Consider the following 25,443-nt stretch of genomic DNA (forward strand, 5'->3'; position numbering starts at 1 on the left):
CCCAGGCCAAGAGGAACCTGCAGGAGCTCTTCGTCAACTTCACCCTCATCCTCATCTGCCTGCTGCTCATCTACATCATCGTCCTGCTGAGCAGCTGAGGAGCAGCAGGGCCACATGCAGAGAGTTTGGTCGAGGCTAGGCGAGGGTTTAACTCATACATGCAGATCAGGTTTTTAAGGAGGGCGTAATATCTTCTCCATGTATCAGCCTAACTCTGTTAAAGCATCATGAAGGTGATACGACCATGTGGAACAACAGTAGCCAAACTCTCTCAACTCATGGCTGGATCAGAGCTCTAGGGTGATGTTGCTATGAAAGCTGACCGGGGGGACAGTGTCCCCCACCTTTCTTTCTCAAGGGAATGATCATAAGTGACCCGACGTCAATCATTTAAATAATCCTATGCTTGTACGTATGTCCGTTGGCCTTCTGCTAATTTAGATTAATGCTCTGCTTATGTCAAGTCGCGCCGATTTAAGTCGACTCCACTCAAGACACACTGTGTAACGTCTTCTGCAAACTTAAGAGCAAAGCTTGTGAAACCGAGATATTAATATATCAGTGTTATTTAAACTCTGTTTCCCATGAGCTGTTGCTTTCAGCAGTCAAAAAGCCCCCCCCCCCCCCCCCGCCACCGCAAAGACAAACATGCTTGAAATATTTATTTTCCACAAGCTTTTTTTTTTTTTTTGGTAGTTGCGACTTGTTGTGATCCAGTTAGAAACCCCAGATGGGGCACACAGGAAACACTCTTGTGGTGTTTCTGCGAACAGGCTTCTTGAAATAAATTTTAATGCTGCTGCTATCTTGGTAGAGACCTGTCAAACTACTGCCAAGTGCTTAACTGAAGCACTTGTCGATTGAGAAAACATGCCCCCAAAATGTGCTATTTCTGCCTTAACAGAATATAGGATGAGCCTAATCAGACTTTCCCTGAAATCTATTTTAAGCGACTCGCAGTTGGAGCACATCTAATGATGCTAAAACCATAGAAGTGTTAAGTTATCCATGTATTCTATTGGTTAACATTCAGGACATGGTCAAAATAAAAAGTTTCAAAGAACTGCTCTGAACACTGTAATTAGACTCTGGCGCCCCCCAGTGGCCACATCCCAAAAAGACGGTTCATGATTTTTTTTTTTTTTTTATATATATAAATAGAAAAAATACCATTTGAAAACACTTTTCTTCTTTTGAAATGTTTAATTTGATCCATCTGTATAATCCACACAGACTCATGTATGAAACTGATTTCATATTTACTGATGTTGAGCCAATCAGCTCACTCACAAATAACATTTCACTCAGTGTTTCTTGTTTAACATATATAAATACTTATATATGATACTTAGAAAGCATTCTACGCATTCTAAGCATCTGACGTACTTACTTGAGTTCAGCCTTATTATTACGATTGAATGTATTCTTTTGTTTTAACCTGTGCATCAATATACAGCACACGTTTGAGAGTGCAGATAGAAAAGCTTTAACACAACCACACACGACCTCTCCTAAGGGCCTGACGCGGTACATGCAGTCTGTAGGATTAGATCACAATTTGCATGGCGTTCATTTCACATCACGGCAATTTGTGCCGAAGACGTTCGAGTTCCGTGTCTGTTTAGCTACCACCATCGCTGTTACAAAGCTAGTGTCGCTTTTTTTCTGTTTGTTTGTTTTTATCATAGCACAAGTACACTTTGCTGTAAGAAATAAACAGTGCCATCTTTTAAGGGATTTTAAAATTAACATTAATATTTTAAAACCTAGGAAACAGATGTGTGGGTAAATGTCACGTGCCGCACTTTATAATGCAGCACCCGGTAGTTACTATGGCTGAAAATATAAAGTTTTGTGAAATACTGAAGGAAATGTTTAGATTTCGTTCTCTTGCTGAACGAGTGAAATACTGTATGCCCTGGATTTTGAACAATTAAATTGCATGTCATACGTTTAAAATGTCTTCGGCTGATGTGGGGGTTGTATTTGTTTCCTTTTATTCTATTCAATTACGTAATTACCACTATTTAACAGCTTTAGCTGAACTTAAGAGGACAAAGTTCGCATTTAGCGGCTATGTTGCTTGACGTGTACGACTGTTTACTTCCAAATATGTCATACTGACTTAAAAAAAAAAAGATATTTTAGTGTGATGTTTAGCTAAAGTTTAGCTTCATTTAAAAAGACTTACCCGTTCCCTTGTTGTCAGAAGTTCACAAAAGTTTTCACCAGCGGACAAATTGGCTTCCGTTCTTCACCAGTTACACGTTTTATTTCAAGGTTAATTATATATAAGAATATATAAGTAAAAAAAAAAAAAAAAAAAACCTTAGTACAGTAAATGGTTAGTGATGTTAGCTGAGATAATTCGAGCTTCCCAGCACCTGTGTTGCCAACTCCTCAGGAAGGGAAGTCGCTATGACGTCGGGGCGTAATTATACACAGATATGTATTTATGGTCATTAGGCCTAATTTGCATAATTGCTGGCAGCTGTACATGCCCGGAAATCGGGACCGGAAGCAGTAGCTAGATTTGTCGCCAGTGGCTTTTTAAAACAAAAGTAGCGGGAAAAGCAGCGGTATATGCTTTTCCCGGAAATCAGGACTGCTTTTCAAAATAAAAGTCGCAACGTTGGCAACGATTCCAATATTGGGTCATTTACTTAAACATCCACCAATCACTGAACTCCCTTTACCAAACTTAACTAGCAACTAACCAAGTTAAGTTCCTTATAGGCGGAGTTTTGACAATACAGAGATGTAAGAGACGTCTTGAGAGTTCACTTTTACTATTAAATTAATTGTTTTTAAAGTAAATTTGTTAGTGGGCATAAAAGTTAAAATACTTTTTATTGCAAATAAAGTGTAAAATACAGTTATGTTTGAAGAAATAAACAAGGGCGGTCTAAATTAAATTTGTGGTATGGAAGCTCAGATGTGACAAATTACTCTTTTGGCTTTCTGAATGCCTGTGTATTGGTTTAGTTTTATAGTTTTCCTCAAAATGTTGAACACAAACAAACAACCACGACAGCAGGTATATCTCACAATCGTAATTTTACTGTTCCATGACATACAACAGAAATTATATAAATATAAATAAATACTGTTATTGTTATAATTGTTATATATTTTTACTTCAAAAAAATGGTAAGACAGACATCATTAAATGATAAATCACAAGGGCGACATCAGTTCACTTTCAATTCAGTTAATTACAAAACGCAACGCATTAGCTGTATACTTTATCTTTTATTTCATAGATGGTGCAGTTTGCAGTTTTGGAAGAAAAGTGAGTTGAAAGTAAAGTTAACCAAGCCGTGATCAGCATAATGAATAAATAAATAAATAAATAAATAAAAACAAATATATATACATATACATATACATATACATATACATATATATATATAACTGATGGCCATTTAACGCTAGAGAGACAAGTGATATTCATATGAATCCAGATTTATTTTGAAAAGATCTGTGTTACGGTGGTGTGCTGGAAATGCCAGCAGTTTAAAAATAAGTTTTAAAGAAATGCATTAAATCAAAAACAAGACAAAAACAGACAGATTTTTGCTATTTTAAACCACAAAAACTAAACTTAAAGGACCATACCAGCGTTTTTCCATGTTCATTCGTTCAAATAAAACAACCTCACAACAACGTCCATTTAGTCGTCTGGAGCTTTCTGATTAAAGTGCTTACAAAAAAAAAGAGAGTGAGCGAGAGAAAACCATAGATTTAAAACTACAGTGAAATAACGTCTGTTTAAAGGGTAAAAAATACATTAAAATCTCAACATTCAACTCATGCAACAACACTGAAATGGTCCTTTAATTTAGCGTACGACAGGACCGTTCCCCTGGATGTGCTTCTTGGTTCCAGATGGGGACTACTCGAAGACAGCGAAATAAAGGGAGGCAGTAAACTCGGATGTGAGAAAATGCATCATTAAGACAAGGCTAATAAACGAAAGGCATGTTGCGCGCCGTCAGACGCAGGTGTCTAAAATGTCAATATTGAACGTTGATTGAATCAGATGTTCACAGTGCACGTGGAGGAGCGAACCAGCTGAGGTTCAGTGCGTCGGGGCTGTGATCCCAAAGAGGACATTTGAATTCACTGGTCCTTGAGCTGGGGTTTGCCACATTACAGGTCAGTATTTACACTTTCAGTGACATAATGCTGCATTCATGTCACACGGGACAGCTGGGCATTATTAAGCCGTGGTAGAAATTGCTTAGTTCACTTGTTTTACACAAATAAATGTATTTACGGAACCGGACTACAATCAATAAGAGTTTAGGAACCTTCAGGGTGCTCCCGCTTCAACGTTTACCATCTATGTTGTGTGTCAATGATACAGAAAGGGAAGTCTGCTAGAGGTCTCGGGAAGTGTTTCATTCATTCACTTTAAAGCACAGGTCTTCAACAGGGGGTCCACGACCCCTAGGGGTCCGCAGAGGTACAGCAGGGGGGTTGCAAAATTTTTGGTTGATTGGACATTTTTTTTCCACTTTTTTTTTTTTTTTTAACTTTCCCCCACAATTTTAAATTTCTTTACATGCACATTAACATGAATCCAACATATTTCAGTAAAGGGATAAGGGATAGTTTAATACTGAATGCAAAATGCAAAAAAATAATGTATATTTATAAATAACACTACGTCAAGTTTAATATACAGCACATATAGTAGGTTGGGGGTTCCTACTTAATCTCTCCATCAGTTTGAGGGTCCTTGGCCTGAAAAACGTTGAAGACCGATGCTTTAAAGAAACAGCTCATTTCATTTGGAAATATGCAATCGGACAAGGAGAATGGTATCAAATACCTCATACTAGTGTCTGCAAACTGTGACTCCAAACAAGCTTTCGGTCATACGCTTTCTTCAGGCACTCGCATGTAAGTTTCTCACTAGCTAACCCCAGCATCTGAAATATCTGTGCAAAAACAAAGGGGAAAAAGTATGGGAAAAAGAAAAACTTTCTAAAAACGATACATACAGCTCCAAAACTCATTGCTTATTTGTTTTATTTATCTGTAAAATGTAAAGGCCTATACAGCTAGGCTAGCTGCTTCCACCTGAGCTTAGCTAGCTGACCTAAATGTATGTAAATTATTCTATTATATTTAATAAAGAAGGAATATGAGAAAAAGTTTGTGTGAAGTTGAACAGTGCACAAAGTCAAATGTTATTTTGTTGTGTTTTAAGCAATTTGTTTCTGGGAGAGAAAACACATAAAATTACAAAAATGTGGTACTGTCCCTTTAAGAACAAAAAGCACTTTGGATTCAAAAACAATTATATGATTAGAGACTTCTGGTATGTTGACTTAACTGTGAACGCAAAAAAGTGAAACACTTCCCGAAGCAGATTCAGTTATGGAAGACGAGGGCGGGTCGCGCTCAATTGATAAGTGTTGGCCGAAAGTGCAACTGCACGATCAGCGTGAGAAGAACTAAACTCTGAGCCCTCATGTGTCTCTGTCCGCTTTTCGAGAAGTAACAAATACAGCCTCTTCCAGGCTCGTGGCGACCATGCAGTTTGGAAACTGTACAGATTACTGAATGGACATCAGCACGAGAACTATGTAAACTTTTCAAGAAAAGAAAGACAAAACAGGAAATTAGAGATACGAGGGTTTCAAGTGAGCAGCGTTATGATAGTGTACCTGTTTTCACATGCTCTATGGTCTGCACGCAGACAGAGACATGTAGCAGACGAGTCGAGCCCCTAATATGAACTCCCAGCCTCGTGATTAAATTAACACAACGCTCCTTGGCATTTAAAAAAAACTAAAAGAAACCAACAAAACAACATTGACAGAACTCGTCCTCTATATGTCTCTGGTCCACTGGCATCACAAACAGACCGTAGAAAAACAGTAGCTTCTTACATTATAAATACTGGAATAATAAAAATAGGAGAGGAGCTTGATTCAGTTCATCTGGATGTGTCCCTCTCAGGAGATCTTACAGGAAATAAACCAAGCGCCCCTCACCTAGCTCCGAGATATGAAAGTGACTTCTACTGTATGTACACAGTCAAAGCAGTGGGACAGCAAGCTCAAGTTAGCATTATTGTTGCTGGTGTAGTTACTGGGGTGAACTTTAGTTTATTCAACTGCAGAGGCCAAAACACAACCAACAGTAAAGTCCTCCTCGCACGAGACATATGTATTTATACCACCAGGCTGGGCCGTCACTATTAAAGACGAAAGGCGAGCGACAAGGCTGAATGGTCTTCAGGAAGAGGGAGCTACTTTTCAACGGGAAGGCAACTGATCATGTTACAAAAATGTAATGTGATTTAAATAGTGAGTTATTTATTGTAGAAACAGACTTAGTGGTGATATTGGCAGTCGGACGTAGCTGTCCACAAAGACTTAACCATTTGCAACTTAAAGACAACTCTTTGTGTTATGTTGCCACCTAGTGGGTACACGTGTTATTGCAACTGGAATTGAACAGCAAAAAAATTAATGTTCAACGCTTTGTTACTATTTCTGGCAGGCAGACGCCTAAAAGCTTGGCCAAGTTTTATGCCATGGACACAGAGAGAGCACTGATAATAATGGATCATTTGGATTTATTACATAACGTAGGTTAACTATATGTCCTTCCTTTTTTGCGATGTTTTTCCTTTTTTGTTATAATTATTACTCAGCGGAGGAATTACTATCAATGAGATTGAACTGCCAACAAAAACTCAAAACCAGTAATGAGCATTGTAATGGTCAGTGTGTGTGCTTTTTGGAAGAATAAACTTCGAATCGAAGCAGGAAGCCAGTCTGACTTTGAGCAATATTACATGATAGCAAGCAACTACTTCCTCTTCCTTAATATGCACTCTGGTCCCCGCAGTGAATCTCATCTACACACTTAAACTCCAGAGATTCAAGGGTAATGACTTTTTTTTTTTTTTTTTTGAACTCGTAATTTCCTCCTACACTTAAGTTGATTAGCGCAGCATGTAGCTCATATGAGCATCAGATTGTGGGGAATTGCAGACGGCACAAACGAAGAGACAAGATTGCTGTCGGCTAATGCTTTTTGATACCACCTCCTGCTAATCACACTACTCATCATGCTCATCATGTATGGAAGCCCTAAGGTTGAAATTACACTGGAATCTCAGTGCTGCATGTGACTGATGGGAGTGCTCTGATTAGGCGTTTGATATTTCTCGAAACCTGCAGTTCGATAACCGTCCAACTTTAGCTCTCTGTCCCATTGCTTTATTTAGTTTTTTTGCCAGTCAGAAGGAGAAGCAGTGGGCGTACAGCTCTTCTTCTTTTGTAACGTATTCTCTGCTTTTCCCTGCCTCCAACTCTCCGGGGTTTGACGGTGTCGCAGCGTTGGCTTCAGGAAGGCTGAGGGAAGGAAGGAAGACATCTGTTAGAACGGCGAGGAGGGATGGAGGGAGGGGGGGGAGAAGGCTTTGCCAGAAATTCACAGGCTTCCAGTCAAGACTTTCAGCTGACACGCTTGGGAGCTTGACAGAACAGAAAATAACAATGATTGCCTCGTGCGTAGCGGCCGTGGGCAGTGCCAGTGTCAGAGTGTCAGAGTGTAATGAGGGAGATCCAACGAGTGTTGGCACTAGATGCCAGACAAGTGGAGGGTGCAGTGATGTTCACACTTGCAGACTGTTTGACAGCGACATAAACTGTTTATCCGCACATCGGGAGGCGCTTTGGTGCATGCGTATGGAAGCGCCTGGGACTGGAACGACGACAAACCTTCTGTCCACGCACTATGAACTACGCTTACATTCGGCAAGAGGATCGGTGCACAAGTCTGCCAATAAAGGAACCGACATTCAGATAGGGAGATGAGATGATGTGGAAGTGCAATGAAAGAAAAACTTGGCAACTGTGCAGGAATAAATATGTGAAAATCATTCACACTATTCCTGCTAATTAGAGGTGCAGTGTGCAGCGTAGGTACAGATAAGAGTATGTGCTTTTCATATCTGCAAACTAATTTACAGACATCTGCGGGGGTATTGCATCTATGAACAAATCATTAGATTGCAAGTCTGAAATCAGGAAACTGCAGTTCCCACAATGGCCACTTGAGGGTGTCTCCCCAAGCGAGTTTGAGTGAAAAGGCGGTAACTTGTACCAACAGGTAGCGGAGTGGCCGGGTCTCAACATCCAGGCTGCTTAAGCTCTGCCCTAACATGACCCCCGTGTCCATATTATTTGGAGTATCCAAGATGGCGACTGCAGGCTCCGCCCACTTCAGTCAATGGGCTTAAACTAGCGGTCCGACAAATGGTCCATAGGCCAAAACTGGTCCACAGTATGAATTTGCAAAGTATATAAGAATAAGACAACAACGGCTCACAGTAATTTTAAATAAAAGTACCTGCTAATCCGAAATTGGCCACTAGGGGTCGCAAATGTCAGCAATATGCTGAAATTGCACTTATTTTCGAAATTGCAGATTGTAGAAAAAAAAATTCTTTCAAAGGATACCTCGTTAAATGTAAACATTATTATAATTTAATGATTTTCACAAAAACAAAGGGAAAAGTTATTAATAGGCTATTATGCTATGTTGTTACTGGTCTCTTGAGCCCCTGGACAAAGAAATTGGATTGTACTTGGCCCCTGAACTAAAATGAGTTTGAGACCCTTAGTTTAAAGTCATGCATAATTTATATACAGTCAATGGTGTTTGACATATTTTCCATGTTTACCGGAGGTCAAATAATGTTGAGTTAAGTGCTCATTTAAGGAATTAATGACAAAATTTTACAAAATAAGCAAGGAAAGCAACAGACGGCAATTCTGATCCGAGAGGGAAATTAAAAAAAAAAAAAAAAGAGAGAACAAAGCAGTGTATCTCCCCATAAAATGAGCATTACTGAACAAACATTAAGATTTCCAAACTGACTCTTGGGTTCAGCTGCAGTTTTCTCCCTCCAGCGTCTAAAACCTCAGCGGTTTCTAATCAGCAGTTCACGCCTTCCTCTCTTCTCTCGTCGCTGTCTTCAGACGACAGAACAAAGACCCGACGCTTTCTCCATTTCTAGCTTCGCGCTTGGAAGTTGCGTTGCTCTGGGTGTGAAGTCCCACTGAGACTGATTTGTAAGCGCCACGTCTCGGGGTTTGCACCTTGTTTTTACTAATAAGCGAAAGCAGGCCGGGATGGCAGAGAGGACTTGCAGCATATTTCTGTCTGCGATAGAGCCGTGGAGGGGAAATGGGAAATTTGATGTAAAAGAATGACAAATTGAAAAAGGTTTTATGCTGTATGTTCATTATTTTTCTCAACTGAATGAGATCAGTTGGAATAAGAGCGCACAGATCAATGTTGTGCTCAGTACTGGAGGAGAAGCAGAGATCAAAATTTAAATGATGTATTGCTATGGTTTTGTCTCACAAGTCCTACTTAAGGATTGGGGGAGAGGGGTGAGGATGCAAAGGGAGGAAAACTATAAAGTGGTAGATACAGACAGTGAGGGCAGCAAACTGAGTTCACTCCCAGAGTCGTGGAAGTGGAAGTGAACTGTGGGCAGTAACTCATATCAGTTCTCACCTCCTAAGGCTCTGTAGGCCCTGATGCTGCACCAGGGTTTCCTGAGGATGAGAATGGCTTGGCATGGGATGATGTGGAGGATGAGGAGAAGGAGAGGGAGGAGGCGGAGGAGGAGGGAGAGGATGCTGAGGAAGAGGAGGAAGATGGCTGAACAATGGCGGGGCTTTCCTAAGACGGGGGAGGGACCCCTGGAGGGGGCAGCGAGGAGGCACAAAGCGGCCTCCTGGTCCTACCTCCTCCACCTGCCGTCCCTCCTCTTCCTCTCGTTCATGACTCATGGAGGGAGGGCTGACGAATCGGAGAGCCGATTGGCTAGGGAAGCTGCTGAAGCGGTGACCTGAGTGGCTGCCTGTTTTTAACTATAGACACACATAGAAAGGCGAGACGTGAGTGCTAGGTATCTCCAGCTAACTCGGATCAGAGTAGTATTTGGCACTTGTCTTACTAGGGTTACTTGGATGTAACCCTAGTTTCTCTGAGTGCGGGCAGTAAATGAGTTCAATGGACCTAAAAACATGTTCCAGTGAAGAAGAAATACTGTCCAGGTAAACAGCCATTGGTGACTCTCTGGCATTGGATGTAACCCTGGTTTCTCTGAGTGTCATGTCCCTCGAGAAGAACTTAAAAAAAGGAAGAATGACCTGATCTCAATTGTAGTGTATACAGTATATTTAGAAACACACAAAAAATCCTCCCTTAAGTTATATTCCGCTACAGTAGACTCAGTCAAATGTAGGCTAATCCTACACACTGAGGCTTATAGGCGTACGTGAGGGAATGAAGGAGGCACATGCTGTCTAATGTGAAAGAAAAACAGGCAAGGATGGGAAATGAGGAGACCATGAGCCGGTGTTATGATGTAACCAAGAAATCAATAATGCATTTTTGTTCTTTAATGCTTCTTGGGATCAACCAGACGAGGAGGAAGGGGAGCAGATCACTTTCTAATACAGGCTTTCAATAACGATCGATATCGCTGTGAGGGCAAATGGAGGGTGATTAATGTGCCTGCATGCATGCAGTGGCTGCTGCCTTTTAAAGGCTTCGCGCTGTACTTCAGAGAGTTTGTGCATAACTTATCGAATTTGTCGACCTTTAAGGGGAAACGGTGCATGCATTGTGAACTTCGAGCTGGATTTCACCCTGTACGACCACACACACCTTGATAAGAGGGTTGATGACACCAACATTGGCACTGGAATTGAAGACCTTGCTGAAGCCCGTCTCTCTGTTGACCAGCTCCAGCTGGTAGAACTTTTTGTCATCCTGTGGAAAAAACAAATGATAATAATAATAATAAGTACAACATATTTGAGCAAATTAAACTCTTAAAATGTCTGAGCATAACTTGACTAGCTTCCATCTGCATCCGACTGCCTCAAACATTCATATTTAGTGGCATTTGAGTGTTTGCTTTTAAGCTAGTCAGCTGGATACCAAAAAACTTGGTAAGAAATACGAAACCTTACTGCTCACCACAAGCTTTTTGACCAGAGCTTCTCTTTCGGTGACCATCTCTCTGAGCTCTGCTATGAGATGCAGGTCCTCCGGTCTGCTTTCTCTGTTTCTTAGCTTCTCCTCCGTTCCCTCCAGCCTGTACAGACGCACACATTGAGCAAAGTGAAGCGGCGGCAAAGCGAATGAGACTTCTTCACACGTCCCTTTTGACGTACAGTATTTGTAGAGCAGATATCTTGTCTTTGAGGACTTCTTGAGCCTTGTTGAAGTCCGCCAGCATGATTTGCGTTTCCCTGTGACGGACCGCGTTCAGCTCCCCCAGATCCCTCTCATGTCTCTTCGTGAGGTCTTGCTCGTGGGCTCTGCAGCGGAGACAGACATTTCTTATTAATGGATATTTCTCATGAATGCGTTTAATTTCCAAGCGAGGGATCGTGACATTGACGTTCACCTAAATTACAGGGGACAGGATGTGCAAACTGAACTCCGCCGGGATGCGGAGCAGATGCTGACATCGCGCGGCCCCCTTCGCGCTTTAAAAGGGCCGGTATCCATGGCTACCGCTGTGTCAATGCCAGAGCATTAATTTATCTCTTTGCAATTCAAAGAAGTGCTTTGCATTCACATGTGGGACCACTGAAGTACTTGAAAAAGCCGGGCCAGTATTACTGCAGACAGGGTTCATAGCATGAACAGCTGAAGGTTACAAGGATGAACATTAGTATTCTAAAAGTCTCCGTTAGTGCCCTTTCGTCTTTGGAGTTAATGATTTTAGTAGATCTTCAGACGCTCAGTCACTGGAAAAGGGGCATTAAACAAGTTAAATACTTCTGTGTCTCTGGAGAGGAGACCCTATGTACCTGATCTGGTGGTTAGCTTCGCTGCGCACCCTCAGCACCTCTTTGCCCTTGTGCTCCAGCTCTCTGGTCAGGGTGTCGATGGTCTCGTTCAGTGAGTGGATCTCGTGGTCCAGATCCGTGATGCGGTTGCTGCGGGAACACAGCTCCGCCTGCAGGTCCGAGATGCGGACCAGCAGCTCCTGTTCCTGTAGAAGTCCAAGCATCAGATCAGGGGTGTCAGACTCATTCAGGGTTCAATTTTGAAATTTCAATATTTCATACTTTTTCCAGATCCTAATTTACAATAAAAAATAAAAATCTAATTTATGGCATTGAGTAAATAGTTGTGTATCATGTAAATACATTGTGGAATTAATTGTTTGTTTTAATTATTTTGTATATATATATGAACATGAAATATGAACACTTGCCGTCACTGGCATTCATAAGTATAAAATATTCAAGTATTCAAATAGTTTTTAACAAGTAACTAAAGTAAGTCAAATGAAAAAATAAATTAATAAGTAAATGTAAAAACAAATTATAACTTGAGTGAGCCAGTCGTCTGAGAATTTAATTTTCCCTTCACAGTTTGTAAACAATGTGATGTTTCTTGAGGGGCGGAGCTTAACTGGAGGCAAAACATCTCAGACGCTAGCCTGTAAATACCAGTTAACTGTTAGCTGTTTTGGAAAAAATGGAGGAAAACGCATTGTTAAGAGAATATACTAATACACTCACTAACCGAGACCTACTGTGAGCTCTCACACAAACATTTTAGCTGTGCTGCCAAAAAAACAGATTGATTCATTTATGTTTTTAGATATTCATATCCATACACTAGTTTTCATTTTCCATACTTTTCCAGACATGGAAATTTATAATATCAGATTCCATACTTTTCACACTTGCGTACATACCCTGCTCATTGTAGTTCAGGGGCCACATACAGCCCAATAACTTTAATAGCATTAACAACCTTTAAGAAATGACAAGATTTTCCCATTTGTTTTAGTGCAGTGGACAAATTAGGTTGGTTTCATATAGTTTTAACAGAGGACCAGATTCTCTCTGCCAGGCCGCTTTTGGCCCGCTGGCCTTATGTTTGACACCCGTGGATTAGGCAGTGCGAAAGGCAAATAAGACATGAAAAGAAAAGGGGAAATCTCTGTCACATGAACCTGCTGGTGGCTATGCTCCATGGCTTTCTCCAGCTCCCGTTTTGCGGCAGTGTGTTCTTTCAGGTGGATCTGCTTCAGATGTTCTATCGCTGTGGCGTGCAGGTGGTTGAGTTCTGCACGGAGGGAAGCTGCCACACAAGAAGACAGGTGTAAAAAAAAAATGCAAAGTAAGGTATCAGCTTTTACCTGTCGGTGCCAAACCTTACAAATTAGCCTATATTTATGAGTGGGTTTCTTCTATTCTGGTCAAAGGAAAATGAGAACAGCAGGTAGACACTTCAAAGGACATCACAGTGGGTCAAAGCATCTTTGCTGAGCTTGATTAAATCATTGTGGCAGTTTAAAATCATGACGCAGGCTATAAATGGAGGCAAGAGCATCGCATTGAGGATGGTTTACCCAGCTTCGCTTTGCCCTCGTCCTCCAGTTCGAACCGCAGCGTCTGCAGCTCCTGGTCCGACTGCTGCCTGAGGATCTCTAAGGTCCTCCTGTGGGCCTCCTTCAGAGCGTGGACCTCCTCCCTCTGCTCCTGCTTCAGGCGCTCCTCCAGGGCCTGCCGGGGGTCAGCACAGAGGAGATTTAAAAAAAAAAATAAAAAAATAAAAAATGAGACGGGGGAGAGAAGAATCCAAGAAAGTACTACAAAAGCGTCAGAACAAACACTAAAGTAAATCTAACATAATATCATATTAGAGAAACACTTTCCTCCTTTCCTCATAGCTTCAGAGACATCCCTAAGCCTGGTTTATATTCTCGTCTGCACATAGTAATCAGTGCGCTCTACACTAAATTAGAATTCAAATTGCAACTCTGAACATCGAGCTTTCCAAAGTGCAAGAAGCTGTAATTTCCCCTCAGATGAAGCAGCGACTTCAGGATAATGTAATTCATGAACAACAAATCCCTTCACCCAAAAATTGAGCTGTTACACATTTTGCTACCTAAAAGCACTTTCTGGTGAGAACATTTTGATGTAATGCAGGCTGAAACTTAAGATGGAATAATGTAGGTCAAATAAAAATGCTCGCCCACTGTACACTCGCGCTGGATTTGTGTGTGTGTGTGTATGTTTGTGAATCGTACTCTTATCTGGTGCTGTCTGGCCTCCTCCATGGTGCTGAGTGCACAGCAGTGGGCCTCCTGTAACCGATGCTCTCTCCTCTGATGTTCTCTTTGCATCTCTGCGCACACAATACAAGGCCTTCTTAAGAGCTAACAGTGGGAAATTCAAATTCCAATTCTTCAAATTATCACAACTACGTTTAGTGTTTCATGTCCTCTTTAAGATATTTGAAGATACAGGCGTAGTCAAAGTTTACCTTTAAGCTGTTGGCTCAGCAGCTCCCTCTCCTGGTTGAACTGAGACTGCAGCTGCTGCAGAGCTGACTGGGACTGAGACAGCTGCAGCTCCAGGGACTGTTTGAGAAGAGAGATCTGGACGCGGAAAAAGGAAGAGGAGGAAACGATGAGAACGCAGCCAGGAGCGTGAGCCCCCTCACGGCTCCTCTTTCTGAGGAGGTACTGGACATATATCAGGGCGCTAAGAGTTAAATCCCCAGCAGGATGGTGCAGGAGAACATTAGCCAAGTGAGATGTCAGATAATGGATTTAAATGTAAACATGTTCCAATGAAGAAGAAATACTGTCCAGGTAAAGAGCCATTGGTGACTCTCTGAGATTGGATATAACCCTGGTTTCTCTGAGTGTGGGTAGCAAATGAGTTCAATGGACATGCTTATGTGATTGCAGCTTGCATGAGGGCAGAAGAAATATATCTCATCCTGTTGTTTGTTGACACTTTGTCCCTTGAGAAGCCAACCACTTAAATATGAGGTAAGATGGGATTTAACACAAGAGGATGAGGAGCAGGGGATGAAGTTTGCGAAACTCTCCATTGGATTAAAAAAAAAAAAAAAAAAGGTCTGTTACAACGATTCATTTTCAGACTGACAGAGACATAATAAGTCGCACGAGATTAACAAGGTAGGAGATACCTTAAGCAGCCTCCAAAAGCCCTCAGCGTTTTAATTAAACCCACAAACACCAACAGCGGCCCGGGGTAATGAAAACATTCGGATGAAAGAGAAGTCATTATAGATAATGACGGCCCGGCCACCCCCGCAACACCGAACTATACGGACACTTCACTCGCTTGAAGGGCTTTCATACCCCGTAATTAACTTCTTCTCCTTCCACTTTGACGGGCATCGGCACTCGCTCAGCCACATCCGTCAAAATGCAAGATAGACGCGGGGTTGTTTATCCAAAAACAAGCAAATTTGACGGACGACTACTCCGTCTATTTGCATGAATGTGACGGATATTAAAAGAGTTCGCCACTTAACTCGGCGTGTTCACATCTCGGCTGCTCCAGTACCAACTCGCTAATCAGCTGAATCTGCTTTGCATGTTTTTCAATCAGCGCTACAGCTACAACGTCTCATCCTACAGATGGTTCACATCAAAAGCACATTAGTAAAGTGCTTAGTCATGCAAACCAAGCTTCTGGAGAGCTTTTAAGGTCTGTGTACAAACTCCGATCAAAAGACCGTCAATCTAGCAGCTATTGTTATTAATGGAAAACTGCTGGTGGTAAATTAAGCTGAATATGTAAAGACAATGTCGAACTGCTTCTGTAAATTGTTTTAATGAAGTCCGTGAGTGTCTGTGTCGTCACTCTGACAGCTGTTGGCTTCAATCATGAACCGTGTTTTATTAGCTCGATGCCGTTAATGAGAAGTGACGCGTTATATCTGAGGGGCATGTGAGTTATTGTTGTGTTGTGGCTGAGGAGTCTGTGAGCTTCCAGCGGTGCTGCTGTTTCAGTAGAAGTAGGTCAGTACAGTGCACATCACTTGCGCCCTTTTTGTCTTCACAGCGGCAGAACAGCAAGCAGGATGGCTGTGTTTCGCTAGAAAGTGATTAATCTATGTGCATGATTAAAAGTCATGTGTATATATAAGTAGAAAAAAAGGAGGAAGAAAAAAAGATGAAACAGTCTGTTAAATTTGGCTAGGGAATAGTTCCCAACGGACAACCAGACTCCAGGCAACTTTCTCCCACAGAAAGTTTGCAATTGCTTCCAGGCTAGCTTATGTTAGCTTAGCACAAAGACTAGAAACAGGGTCAAAAGTTATCAAAGCAACAAAAAATAATATCTTATGCTGCGTACACCACAGACAGTATGAAGATAGACAGCAGAACTTCTCCTCAAAAGTGAAGCCAAAGCTAGTAGAGCTCCCCCTGGTGACTGGCCGCAGTATAGGTCATAAGCTCCACCCTCTTCATGTTAGTGGGATAAGATGGGACTTGGGCCACGCTAAAATACACATCAAATAATTTGTTTTCAAGGATGGTTTCTGTAATTTTAGGTCAATCACGTGATGTTGGTGAATGTTCAAGTATCAATTTTTTGGATACGTTTTGTCCGAATTATAAACAGGATGTGACATAATCGACTAGTGATCAACTGATACATCCGTTTTCTATGCGGGTGCATTCACCAATATGTATATATAGATTTTTTTTAAGCTCACCCACAAATTGCTTCGTCACAGTAACTCAGTTGCACATAAAAAAACACTCTTGAGAAAAACTGTCCGACATTACAGACAACCATGTTGAGACATTTTAAAAGCTAGTAGCGTAAACCTAGCGTAAGAATTGCACAAAACAGGTTTTCCAGGGGACTAGTTATCATCTTTCTTTATGGATTTGAGCTCCTGATTTACCTTAAGTCATACAAAACATGTCTGCACACAGTATATAGCCCATGCAGTATATATATAAATAACCTTTTCAAAAATCTATTTACTGTTGGTGTCTAAACCACAGACTCATGTCCACGTAATTCAGATGTATTCATGCAGCTAAAATTAAAAAAAAAAAAAGAGAGAGAGAGAGAGCGAGAGAGGGGAAAAAATTGCAAAGCCCTTTGATGAGACAAACAAAACACACACACAGTCATACACATGCACACAGAAGAGTGTAAGCTCCTTAGGTATTTCGTCTGTGCCATTGTTTGATGTTTATTTTCAGCCGCTTCGCACGATCTCCTCTAAACGCGGCGCTCTGTTTCGTGGCTCGCAATTACACAAACTGATCTGGTGTTTGTGAGGACAAACCTCAACTAAAGAAGCAGTTGTGAAAATTTCCGCCACCAGCCACCGCAGCCGTAGCTGAAATCGTTTAGTCGAATGATGAAGTTTTACGTAACTTCTGAAATCTGAGGATTTGCCGCGTCTGTTTGACTTATGTGATACTAAGTGAGCTCTGGTTTGAGGTTTGGGAACACAGTGGAGATCAATCAGAGAGAGAAGGCACAATCCAAGGATCTAACTTAATTTTTCTCAAAGTTTGGCTTGTGTGACTTTGAATTAAACATAAAGATTCATTGCATCTCCTCTGAAGTCAGACTGTTTATTTAACTCTGCGGCATTAAGTCGTGAGCTGTTTTAGTAACAGATTTGGTGGCGAGGGCGTCTGAATCGTTGCCAAGCCGGCTGTGGTGGTTTGCTGGCTCCGGCTTGTAGGAAAATGTTTATCTGAGGGTACCAGCGTCTTGGCAAAATGAAAGACGAGCCCTACGAGGCTACGCGAGTATAAGCAGAGAAGCGTCTGAGCTTCCAGCATCGAACGTTTGTTTTTTTTCTCTGTAGTTTCTGAGGTTTTCTTCTCTGACCTGACTAGCCCTAATAGACTTGCCTCTGAGAGTCTCCTTCAGAAAATCACACTATTCATTTCAAACCACAAATATGTATACAGGAATCACATGGCTAAGAAGTATAGCTGAGAGAGAAACTAATTAAAAACAACAAACAGCTTCTTCTACATGGCTGTTGGCGGAGAAACAAAAATAGCAGAGTGAGTTAAATCCTTTAGTCTTTTCAAACCAATTTATTGTTGTTGTGGGATTTGTGGGAATTGTAAAAACAGGTGCGGTAGCAGTTTATGGTGTTACTGTTAATCACATTCGCACAGTCGCCGTGGCGAAGAAAAGCCGGCGAGGGAGAAGCGTGAGATGCCAGACTTTAGCATATCGAGAGGAGCTGTCGATCAAAGCGGTTCCTGAAGAGATTGAGGACTAAAGGTCACGGTTTTGGGAGCTTCTATTTTTAATCAAAGCCACGGGAAACAGAAAAGGAAGACGCCGTTAAACATTTATGGAGAATGTCTGTTTTCCCAGATGCTGTATGTGCATGAAGCAGATTGTGCAGACACCCGGGGCACTCAGCGCATGGATTTGGATGTGGATGTGTTCTCTACCTCATGTTGTGGCCTTTGCAGGTAGACAGAATAAAAACTGACAATCACAACAACATAGTATCTGAAGCTGCACGGACAATTCAAGGGTCTTAGCTATTGAGCTGTAGCCTATGCCGGTGTGAGCCATTTCATTTTTGTTTCTACTTCCTGCTTCACTTTCAACGATGGTGACTGAAACTTTGGCCGAAGTTTTGCACAGGTCGAGTCATACAAATGTTTTTATCTCTGAACCTCCTCAGCTAACCTTTCCTGCATGGGGTCTATCCAAAACAGTCAATACAAAATTGCGGAAATGAAGAAGCAGCCGGAATTACTGAAGCAGATACTACAACACGGACTAATCACAGCTCTCTGCGTCACATACTTAGATTCGTGGGTAGCTAAGGCGCTAAGGTCTGTGTGTGATCTGGGTTGCTGCTGTAGCTGCATTGACGAAGAAGCCTAAACCGCCTTTTACACAGCTTCACCGCAGTAGCTCTTCCTGTAACGCCTTTTGAAAACAGACTACTGCCACCTGCTGGTAGGAACTTCTTTTCACGCAGCTGCAAAATGTATGTCCAAGCTAGTTTGTGTTGTGTTCAAGAGCAACTTTTTGGTCTTTGAGGATGGTTTGGTACATCCATACCTTTAAGTTATTCAGTACGTTTACATGCAAGTGAAAAAAACTAATTATTGCCTTAATCCGACTTTAACTGGACAACTTAAGCGCATTACTCTGACTAAAATCAGAGTTCTCTTTATCCAATTAAGGCACCCAGATAATGCGTTTGGAAATCAATTTGTATACGCCTTAATTGGACTTTAACTGGACAACCACTGCCCTCTCTTAATACCCCAGAAGAAAAACATCAAAGAAAGTCGGTCGCAGAAGAAAAGTAAACAGAGCTGGTAGAAGAACCTCCAGAGGGATAGCGCCATCTTATCTGCACCATAAATAGCGAACAAATCACATGGGAAATTAAAAAAAGCCAAACTATTATCAATGTGGTTGTTAATTAACCCACTGAAAAGACACATATCGCCACCTAGTGTGGAGGAGGAGGAGGAGGACATGTTCCTGGCAGTTATTCGATTTTCTGTTGCATGTAAACTAGGACAAGGACCACATTCAGAAATGACACGACTCTAGATTCGAGGTATTCTAATGTGTCCACTATGAACACATTACTATGAACACTTTGAGCTACCTGTTCCAGCAGGTCTTCCACCTTCCTCTGCCAGCCCTCTCTTGCCGCCATCATCTCCAGCTCTTTCTGCTGGGAGAGCTGAGTCAGCGCTGCCTGTTTGTCTGCTTCGTACTCCTCGGTCAACTCCTCCTTCAGCAGGCGCACTTCTTCCCTGCAGAGACGCGCACAGATTGATAGCATTGATCATATTTGAGGGCGTGAGCAGGCCCTAAGGTCCATGAGGTCTTTGGCCTGTCATTTCGTTCAAGGCTCTTCTTCTTACCGCAGCGCATCTCTCCACTTCTGGTCCAAGTCGTCCGCCATCTTGTCCATCTTCTGTTTCTCCTCCGTTCTGATGGACATCACTCTGGCCTCGTGCTGCTGCTTCTGGGTTTCAATCTCCTCCTAAAACAAAAACAAAACAAAAAAGCAGGAGACACTGGTTTGAACTCATGGCAAAAAACAAATGAATCTTTTTAAATTGGTACGCCCAATCGATGCAGCATTTCACTGGATGAGTCAGGCTTTAATACCCACCTCCACATCTATTTATAATGCCATGGCTATGGGGCATGTATAATGCGCTGGTTTAAAGGCAGAAACTTACTTCACCGGGTCAGCCGTTTCCAGATGCAGAAGAGGCTCCGGGGTTTATGCACTGATGAGCTCATTATAAGACATAAAAGCTCCACTGTTTAGCTGCGGTTGAAACCCGAACCGCTTTACATTTTGTTGAACAGATACAGGTGAAAATCATTTTGTAGGAACACTCTAATATGCACCGGATGCACCAGAGAACAGCTGTATTGTAGCGATCCGAGGGATCGGATATTTATAGTGTTATATATAGGAGTTGCTCGAGTCGTGTTGTCACACTCCTCAGATAACGTGACTAATGGTTTGGGCAACATCAGAGGCGAAGTAAAACAAACACGGAGATGAATCATATTTCACCGCAGCCGCGTCCCAATAATCGCGATTTGTGTCTTTGTGCTCTGACACGTCTAATGATAAGTTAGAAGATCTGCGCCGCAGTCAGCCAGCGTGACACATTACGGAACAGCTTGATTTCTCGTCTTTCGCCGTCGGTTCGTTTCGACTGAAAGACACAAAAATAAAAGTAATTCTCCGCCGACGGCCAACAGCACGTGAAAGTCCGCGCGCCGAGATGCATCACGGAGTGGAGGCTTTATAGTGAGAGCGGCGCATTAAAAGTGTCCCTTTAGCAGAAAAATGAGCCAATACGTCGCAGCGTTGTAGGATATTAATGGAGCCGCAGCTTTAACTGGAATTAGTTTTATCAATTTTACAGAGCGTTCCCCAAAGCAGCTCCCCAAAAACTGATGTGTGGGGCCCTCCGAAGGTTCACAAAATGATTAAGGATTCATGAGGAAAAAGTCAACTTCTCCAGCAGTATTCTTGTTTATCTGGTAAAACTGAATAATGCAACATCTCCCGGTGCAAAAATTATGTATTAGGTTCGTTGCCAAATAAGAAAAAGTTGACCATATTGTCATATTTTTGGATTATTAGATTGGATTGGATTATAAATCTGCTTTTTTTTTTACTGGCTAGCATGGTAACTAGTATTACCACCCACCTTCTGGATACATCCATATACTTATTACTGATTAACAGATGGGACTAAACTCTCATTGGACCTCTCGCCGAGGACGTCTTTCTGCAACTCTTTCCCAGTGTAGCCGGCTTTGCTGCTTTTGTGCTGCTGCAGTGAGCTCGGTGTGAATACAAGATACAAAATCCAATGTCAGGCTTGACTTTTTCACCATCCAAATCCCCTTCTTTATATGGAAACCCAGGCACCGGTGGGAAAGCAAAGAGCACCGCTCTGAAACCGCATCTAATTATCGCTCTCTGTCTGCATCAGTTATTTCACTCGTTCAAATTCTTATTATTGATAACGTCTTCGGTCACTTCTTTGCGCGCGTCCCCGCTTCCCTTCCTGCCTCCGCCCCGCCACCAGCGGGGGCTCTTTTCAGGCGCGGGGGCCACTCAAATTATAATAGCCTCATCATCATTATCTCACAGCTGGCCTCCAGCGCCGCTCCCGCGTCTCCGTTCGCTCTCATTTCCTGCTTCCCCCCGGCTCCCTCGCATTTCACCACTTCATCCCTACGTGTTCTCCTGTCTCCGGCCCGTCAACTGTGCGAAACTTTTATTTTTCTCGGTGGATCGTCTGCAAACTCGGTGAACCTACTGTCTCTTAGCGACCACGGCATTCAACGAGTGGCCTGATATCTCTTGTAATTCCCCTCACCTGTAGGTCAGTCAGCAGGTTGCTCGTCTCCCGGACGCGGGCCCTCGTGGCGTCCAGCTCTATCTTGAGTTTCTCCTGCGTCTCCTTCAGGCAGTTGATCTGGGTCTGAGCCGACCCCATGTTCTGCTCGCCCTCTCTCACCAGCTCCTGGAGGTGGGACACCTGAGGAGACGGAACAGAACGGTTTGTGAGGGACCGTTTGGAGATGAGCGCCGCGATCGAGGGTCGCAATTAACGTTTCATACTTCCTGATTGGCCATGTTGAGCTTGGCCGAGAGCTCCTCTTTCAAGTTGTCCAGTTGCTGCTGGAGACGGTCTCTCTGCTCCTCTAATGACAGCCGCTTAATCTCAAACTCTTGGCTCATTTTCTGGAGAGGGAGGCAGGGAATGAAAAGACGGGAGAGGAGAAGAAGTCGATTAGTGCTGAAACCGGAGATGCGTTCTTCATTCATCTCTGTCAAAAAACAAAAACACAATATTTGAATATAGAAAAGACCAGATCTACTAGGATGCCTGAAATATATTAAAGGCATAATCTCCAAATAGGGGGAGGGCTGAGAAGCCACCGTACTGTAAATCCCATTTCCGCAGCTGCCGAGTGCGACGCAGGGACGGTGAATGAAGGAGCGACACGTGAGTTGTCATTTACACTTAAAAGGCCATCTTGTCAAACCAACCGCTTTCTTTAATCCTCCAAGCCACAGCATCCAATCCTCCCTGGGCCACTGTGAATTTCTCTTATGAAAATCTCCTCTTCGCTCCTATTCATCGACTCCCCCTCCTCTATTCGTTCTCCGGTATACACACAAGTACTGAATACGCTGCTTTGTGAGATATTATTGTGGTGTGTTTGTGTTGTAGCAGAACTTTTATTGTGCAGGTTTTTGGTCACCATTGCTCATGATGCTGCTTCTTTAACAAACCCGCCTGTTTATTCATAGTATGTATAAGATATTTGTATATATGATGCGTGTCTTACAAATTGAATGATTAGCAATGGTTAGAAAATGGGTACAAAATGAGAAATTACGCATTTTATTTTCTACTACTACAAAAAAGATCAACCGTGTGGTTACAATGCCAGTCTAAGGGTTAAAGTCCCAGTGAAATCAAACGGCCCAATATTGGCAACAAAATCCCAGAAAATGACTTTAAAATGTTGATGACTCATCCTGCACTAGGGGGCGTGTACTAATTTTGAGTCCAAACGCTTTCTTGTGTTTTCATCCCTCTACCGGCCAAACAGAGCACACTGAGCTTTTCAGTAGGGAAGATCCTTTCCTATGTTTTTACACTTAACACATATGTGGAATTAAATAACATTAAAATGAGCTTTGTGGGGACTTTAACTACGCAATTAATAACTTTAAGAATGGAAATATTAGCTAACGCTTCTCAAATGTGAGATATGGAATGCTTTCCTTGTCTTATTTTATAGCAAACTGAAACCCTTCACTGTGAGACCTGAACAAATAACCCAAAAAATTGAGACAATAAGAGTCTCAGCTTGGACATAAGAGCCTCGTCTCTAATCCTTCACTATATAGACCAGGCGTGTCAAACTCATTTTAGTTCGGGGAACATATACAGCTTCTAAATCCACATTGTTGTGTTCTGTAACAACGGTGGACAAATAAAAGATCGGGGCAGTTATTCCCATTGAAAAAATGCAGTCCTTTATGTAATTTTCCCAAATTCATCTGCGGGCCAGGCTAGAACCTCTGGTGGACCACTTTTTGCCCACGGGCCGCATGTTTGAAACTTGTAATATAGACTGTTGACACCTTATCATGTGAACTACTACTGACTGAAGTGAAACTGGGTGCTCTGACTGAGGAGGCAGAGCAAGAGGAGACAGTTTACTGCGTCACAGCTGCATCCGCATGGAAATAAACCAGATGACCGAATGAATCCAGAGGCTCAGCCGTCGACTGCAGGGAAAGCAGACAAACGAAAAGCCTTGAAAACATTTTGTGTTAATATTTTGAAGATATCTCTAAATGTCGCGAGTAAAAAAAAAAAAAAAGGAAAAAAAGAAAGACGTCTAGGTTTGAAAATGGTCTGTTCCGTCTCGCCCTCTCTTCCTCTCTACTTTCCAAATAAAAACAGACTTTAATCCAAACGTGATGAGGCACAGCGCAGCTTTGGCTTACATAATACCCCACCCCCTCCCCTCCCTCAATCCGTCCTCTGCATCACTCGGTCTTTAAGGGAATCTATAAACACTTGCGTGCTCACACACACACACACACACCGCTTTCCCTTGGCTGGGAGGCAGGATTTAATGTCACTGAAAATCAGCCAATTAGCGCAAGATGTTACGAAAGAGGTGAGATATAGGAAGAGGAAGAAATATTGAAATGACTTGAAACTCCAAAACGTCAAGTTAATTCAGAGGCAGAAAATGTGTCTTGATTATTGACGACAACGTAACGTAACTTGTGAGTTAGAGACGTCCGTTACTCTGGGGGAGTTATGCTTTATAGGGTGTTTATGTCGCTAAGCTTCACTGGGACCGGATACGTTAGATCAAATGCAGGTGGAGTGACATGAGTAGGAATAAAAACTAGGGGCCAGTTAATCCGTAAAAACAGATATCTGCCAAGGAACGAACAGAAATCTGTAGGCAATGGTCAGGATTTTGCTATCCAACATTTTCTGGTATAGGCCTAGGGTCGGACCTAGGGTTAGGGTTGGACCTAGGGTTAGGGTCGGACCTAGGGTTAGGGTTGGACATAGTGTTAGGGTCGGACCTAGGGTTAGGGTTGGACCTAGGGTTAGGGTTGGACCTAGGGTTAGGGCTAGGGTCAGGTTGGAGGCTTTGGCTGCCTGCAGTTTAACAATCAATGTGCATCTCAACATGGTATTATGACCACTCTTGAACTGGATATATCTTAAATAGTAGCTACAAGTACAAATGTAGGATTCAAACCTTTAAGATCTAAACATCCGCCTGTGCATACAAAAAAAAAAAGCTTTTTGAAAGCTATTTGAATTACCGTAACTCACCAATGGACAAAATTCCACGTGGGGGCGTACACTACGAAGTTGCGCTTTCAGGGGTGAAAAAAGCTGTCATTATGGTAATTTTGACGCACCGCTGCTGTCGGCTGCAGGTCGGGGAGCGACGCAAGACCGAGGAGCCCCGGGAAGAAAGAGTTGTTTGGAGGAATGTGTTGGTAAAAGTGAAGTGAAGGGTATAACTATACCCTTGACATGTCACAAAAGGTCTTCCTGACAAAAGCGCAACACACTTTGAATATTGTCAAGCGCAAACTTGTGAGTAACTCAAATACTGCGGTAACAGATCACCGGCAATCTGTTCGGTTTTAAAAGGTTAAGCATACAAACATTTGTTAGTGCTTAACACGAGATTTATGGGTATTTATATATTACTTATTCAAATTACGGGTCAGTCACAAAATAAAAATTCTGGACCCAATTTTGTGGCAATCTTGCCAACAACAGACCTTCTCTGGGCATTGAGTTTTACAGGAGGATCTGAATAAATAGCATCTAGAAAGAAGGAGTTGACTCCCTCATCTTCCTGCTCTCATGTGTTTGTTGTTCGTAATGTAATGCCGTTATGGTAAACGGATCAGGTTAAATGAATTTATCCAGTGTAATTTGATCAGTTGTTGTTGCTCCTCCACTGGCGGCGCAGACATTTGTATTCCCTTCACGCAGCCCCCCCCCCCTTT

The 25,443-nt window shown here is 42.4% G+C and overlaps 1 protein-coding gene across 4 annotated transcripts in view; it reads right to left on the reverse strand.

The window, feature by feature from the left end:
- Positions 1 to 4,664: 4,664 nt before the first annotated feature.
- fam184aa (family with sequence similarity 184 member Aa) overlaps positions 4,665 to 25,443 on the reverse strand; it is a 30,723-nt gene continuing 9,944 nt past the window's right edge. The window contains exons 11-24 of one of the 4 annotated variants that reach the window (XM_047577191.1): positions 21,988 to 22,110; positions 21,743 to 21,904; positions 19,748 to 19,869; positions 19,486 to 19,636; positions 14,353 to 14,467; positions 14,117 to 14,214; positions 13,433 to 13,586; positions 13,034 to 13,161; positions 11,874 to 12,058; positions 11,229 to 11,375; positions 11,032 to 11,149; positions 10,717 to 10,821; positions 9,789 to 9,914; positions 4,665 to 7,379 (exon numbers count right to left, since the gene is read on the reverse strand). In XM_047577191.1, the coding sequence (XP_047433147.1) occupies positions 7,371 to 7,379; positions 9,789 to 9,914; positions 10,717 to 10,821; positions 11,032 to 11,149; positions 11,229 to 11,375; positions 11,874 to 12,058; positions 13,034 to 13,161; positions 13,433 to 13,586; positions 14,117 to 14,214; positions 14,353 to 14,467; positions 19,486 to 19,636; positions 19,748 to 19,869; positions 21,743 to 21,904; positions 21,988 to 22,110 (1,743 nt within the window). In that variant the 3' untranslated portion in view covers positions 4,665 to 7,370. Of the gene's footprint in view, positions 7,380 to 9,555; positions 9,915 to 10,716; positions 10,822 to 11,027; positions 11,150 to 11,228; positions 11,376 to 11,873; positions 12,059 to 13,033; positions 13,162 to 13,432; positions 13,587 to 14,116; positions 14,215 to 14,352; positions 14,468 to 19,485; positions 19,637 to 19,747; positions 19,870 to 21,742; positions 21,905 to 21,987; positions 22,111 to 25,443 lie in introns of all 4 variants that reach the window. The other 3 variants (XM_047577190.1, XM_047577192.1, XR_007111537.1) reach the window with 3 other exon arrangements.

Source organism: Mugil cephalus, chromosome 23 (genome assembly GCF_022458985.1).
Source record: "Mugil cephalus isolate CIBA_MC_2020 chromosome 23, CIBA_Mcephalus_1.1, whole genome shotgun sequence".
Taxonomy (NCBI): Eukaryota; Metazoa; Chordata; class Actinopteri; order Mugiliformes; family Mugilidae; genus Mugil; species Mugil cephalus.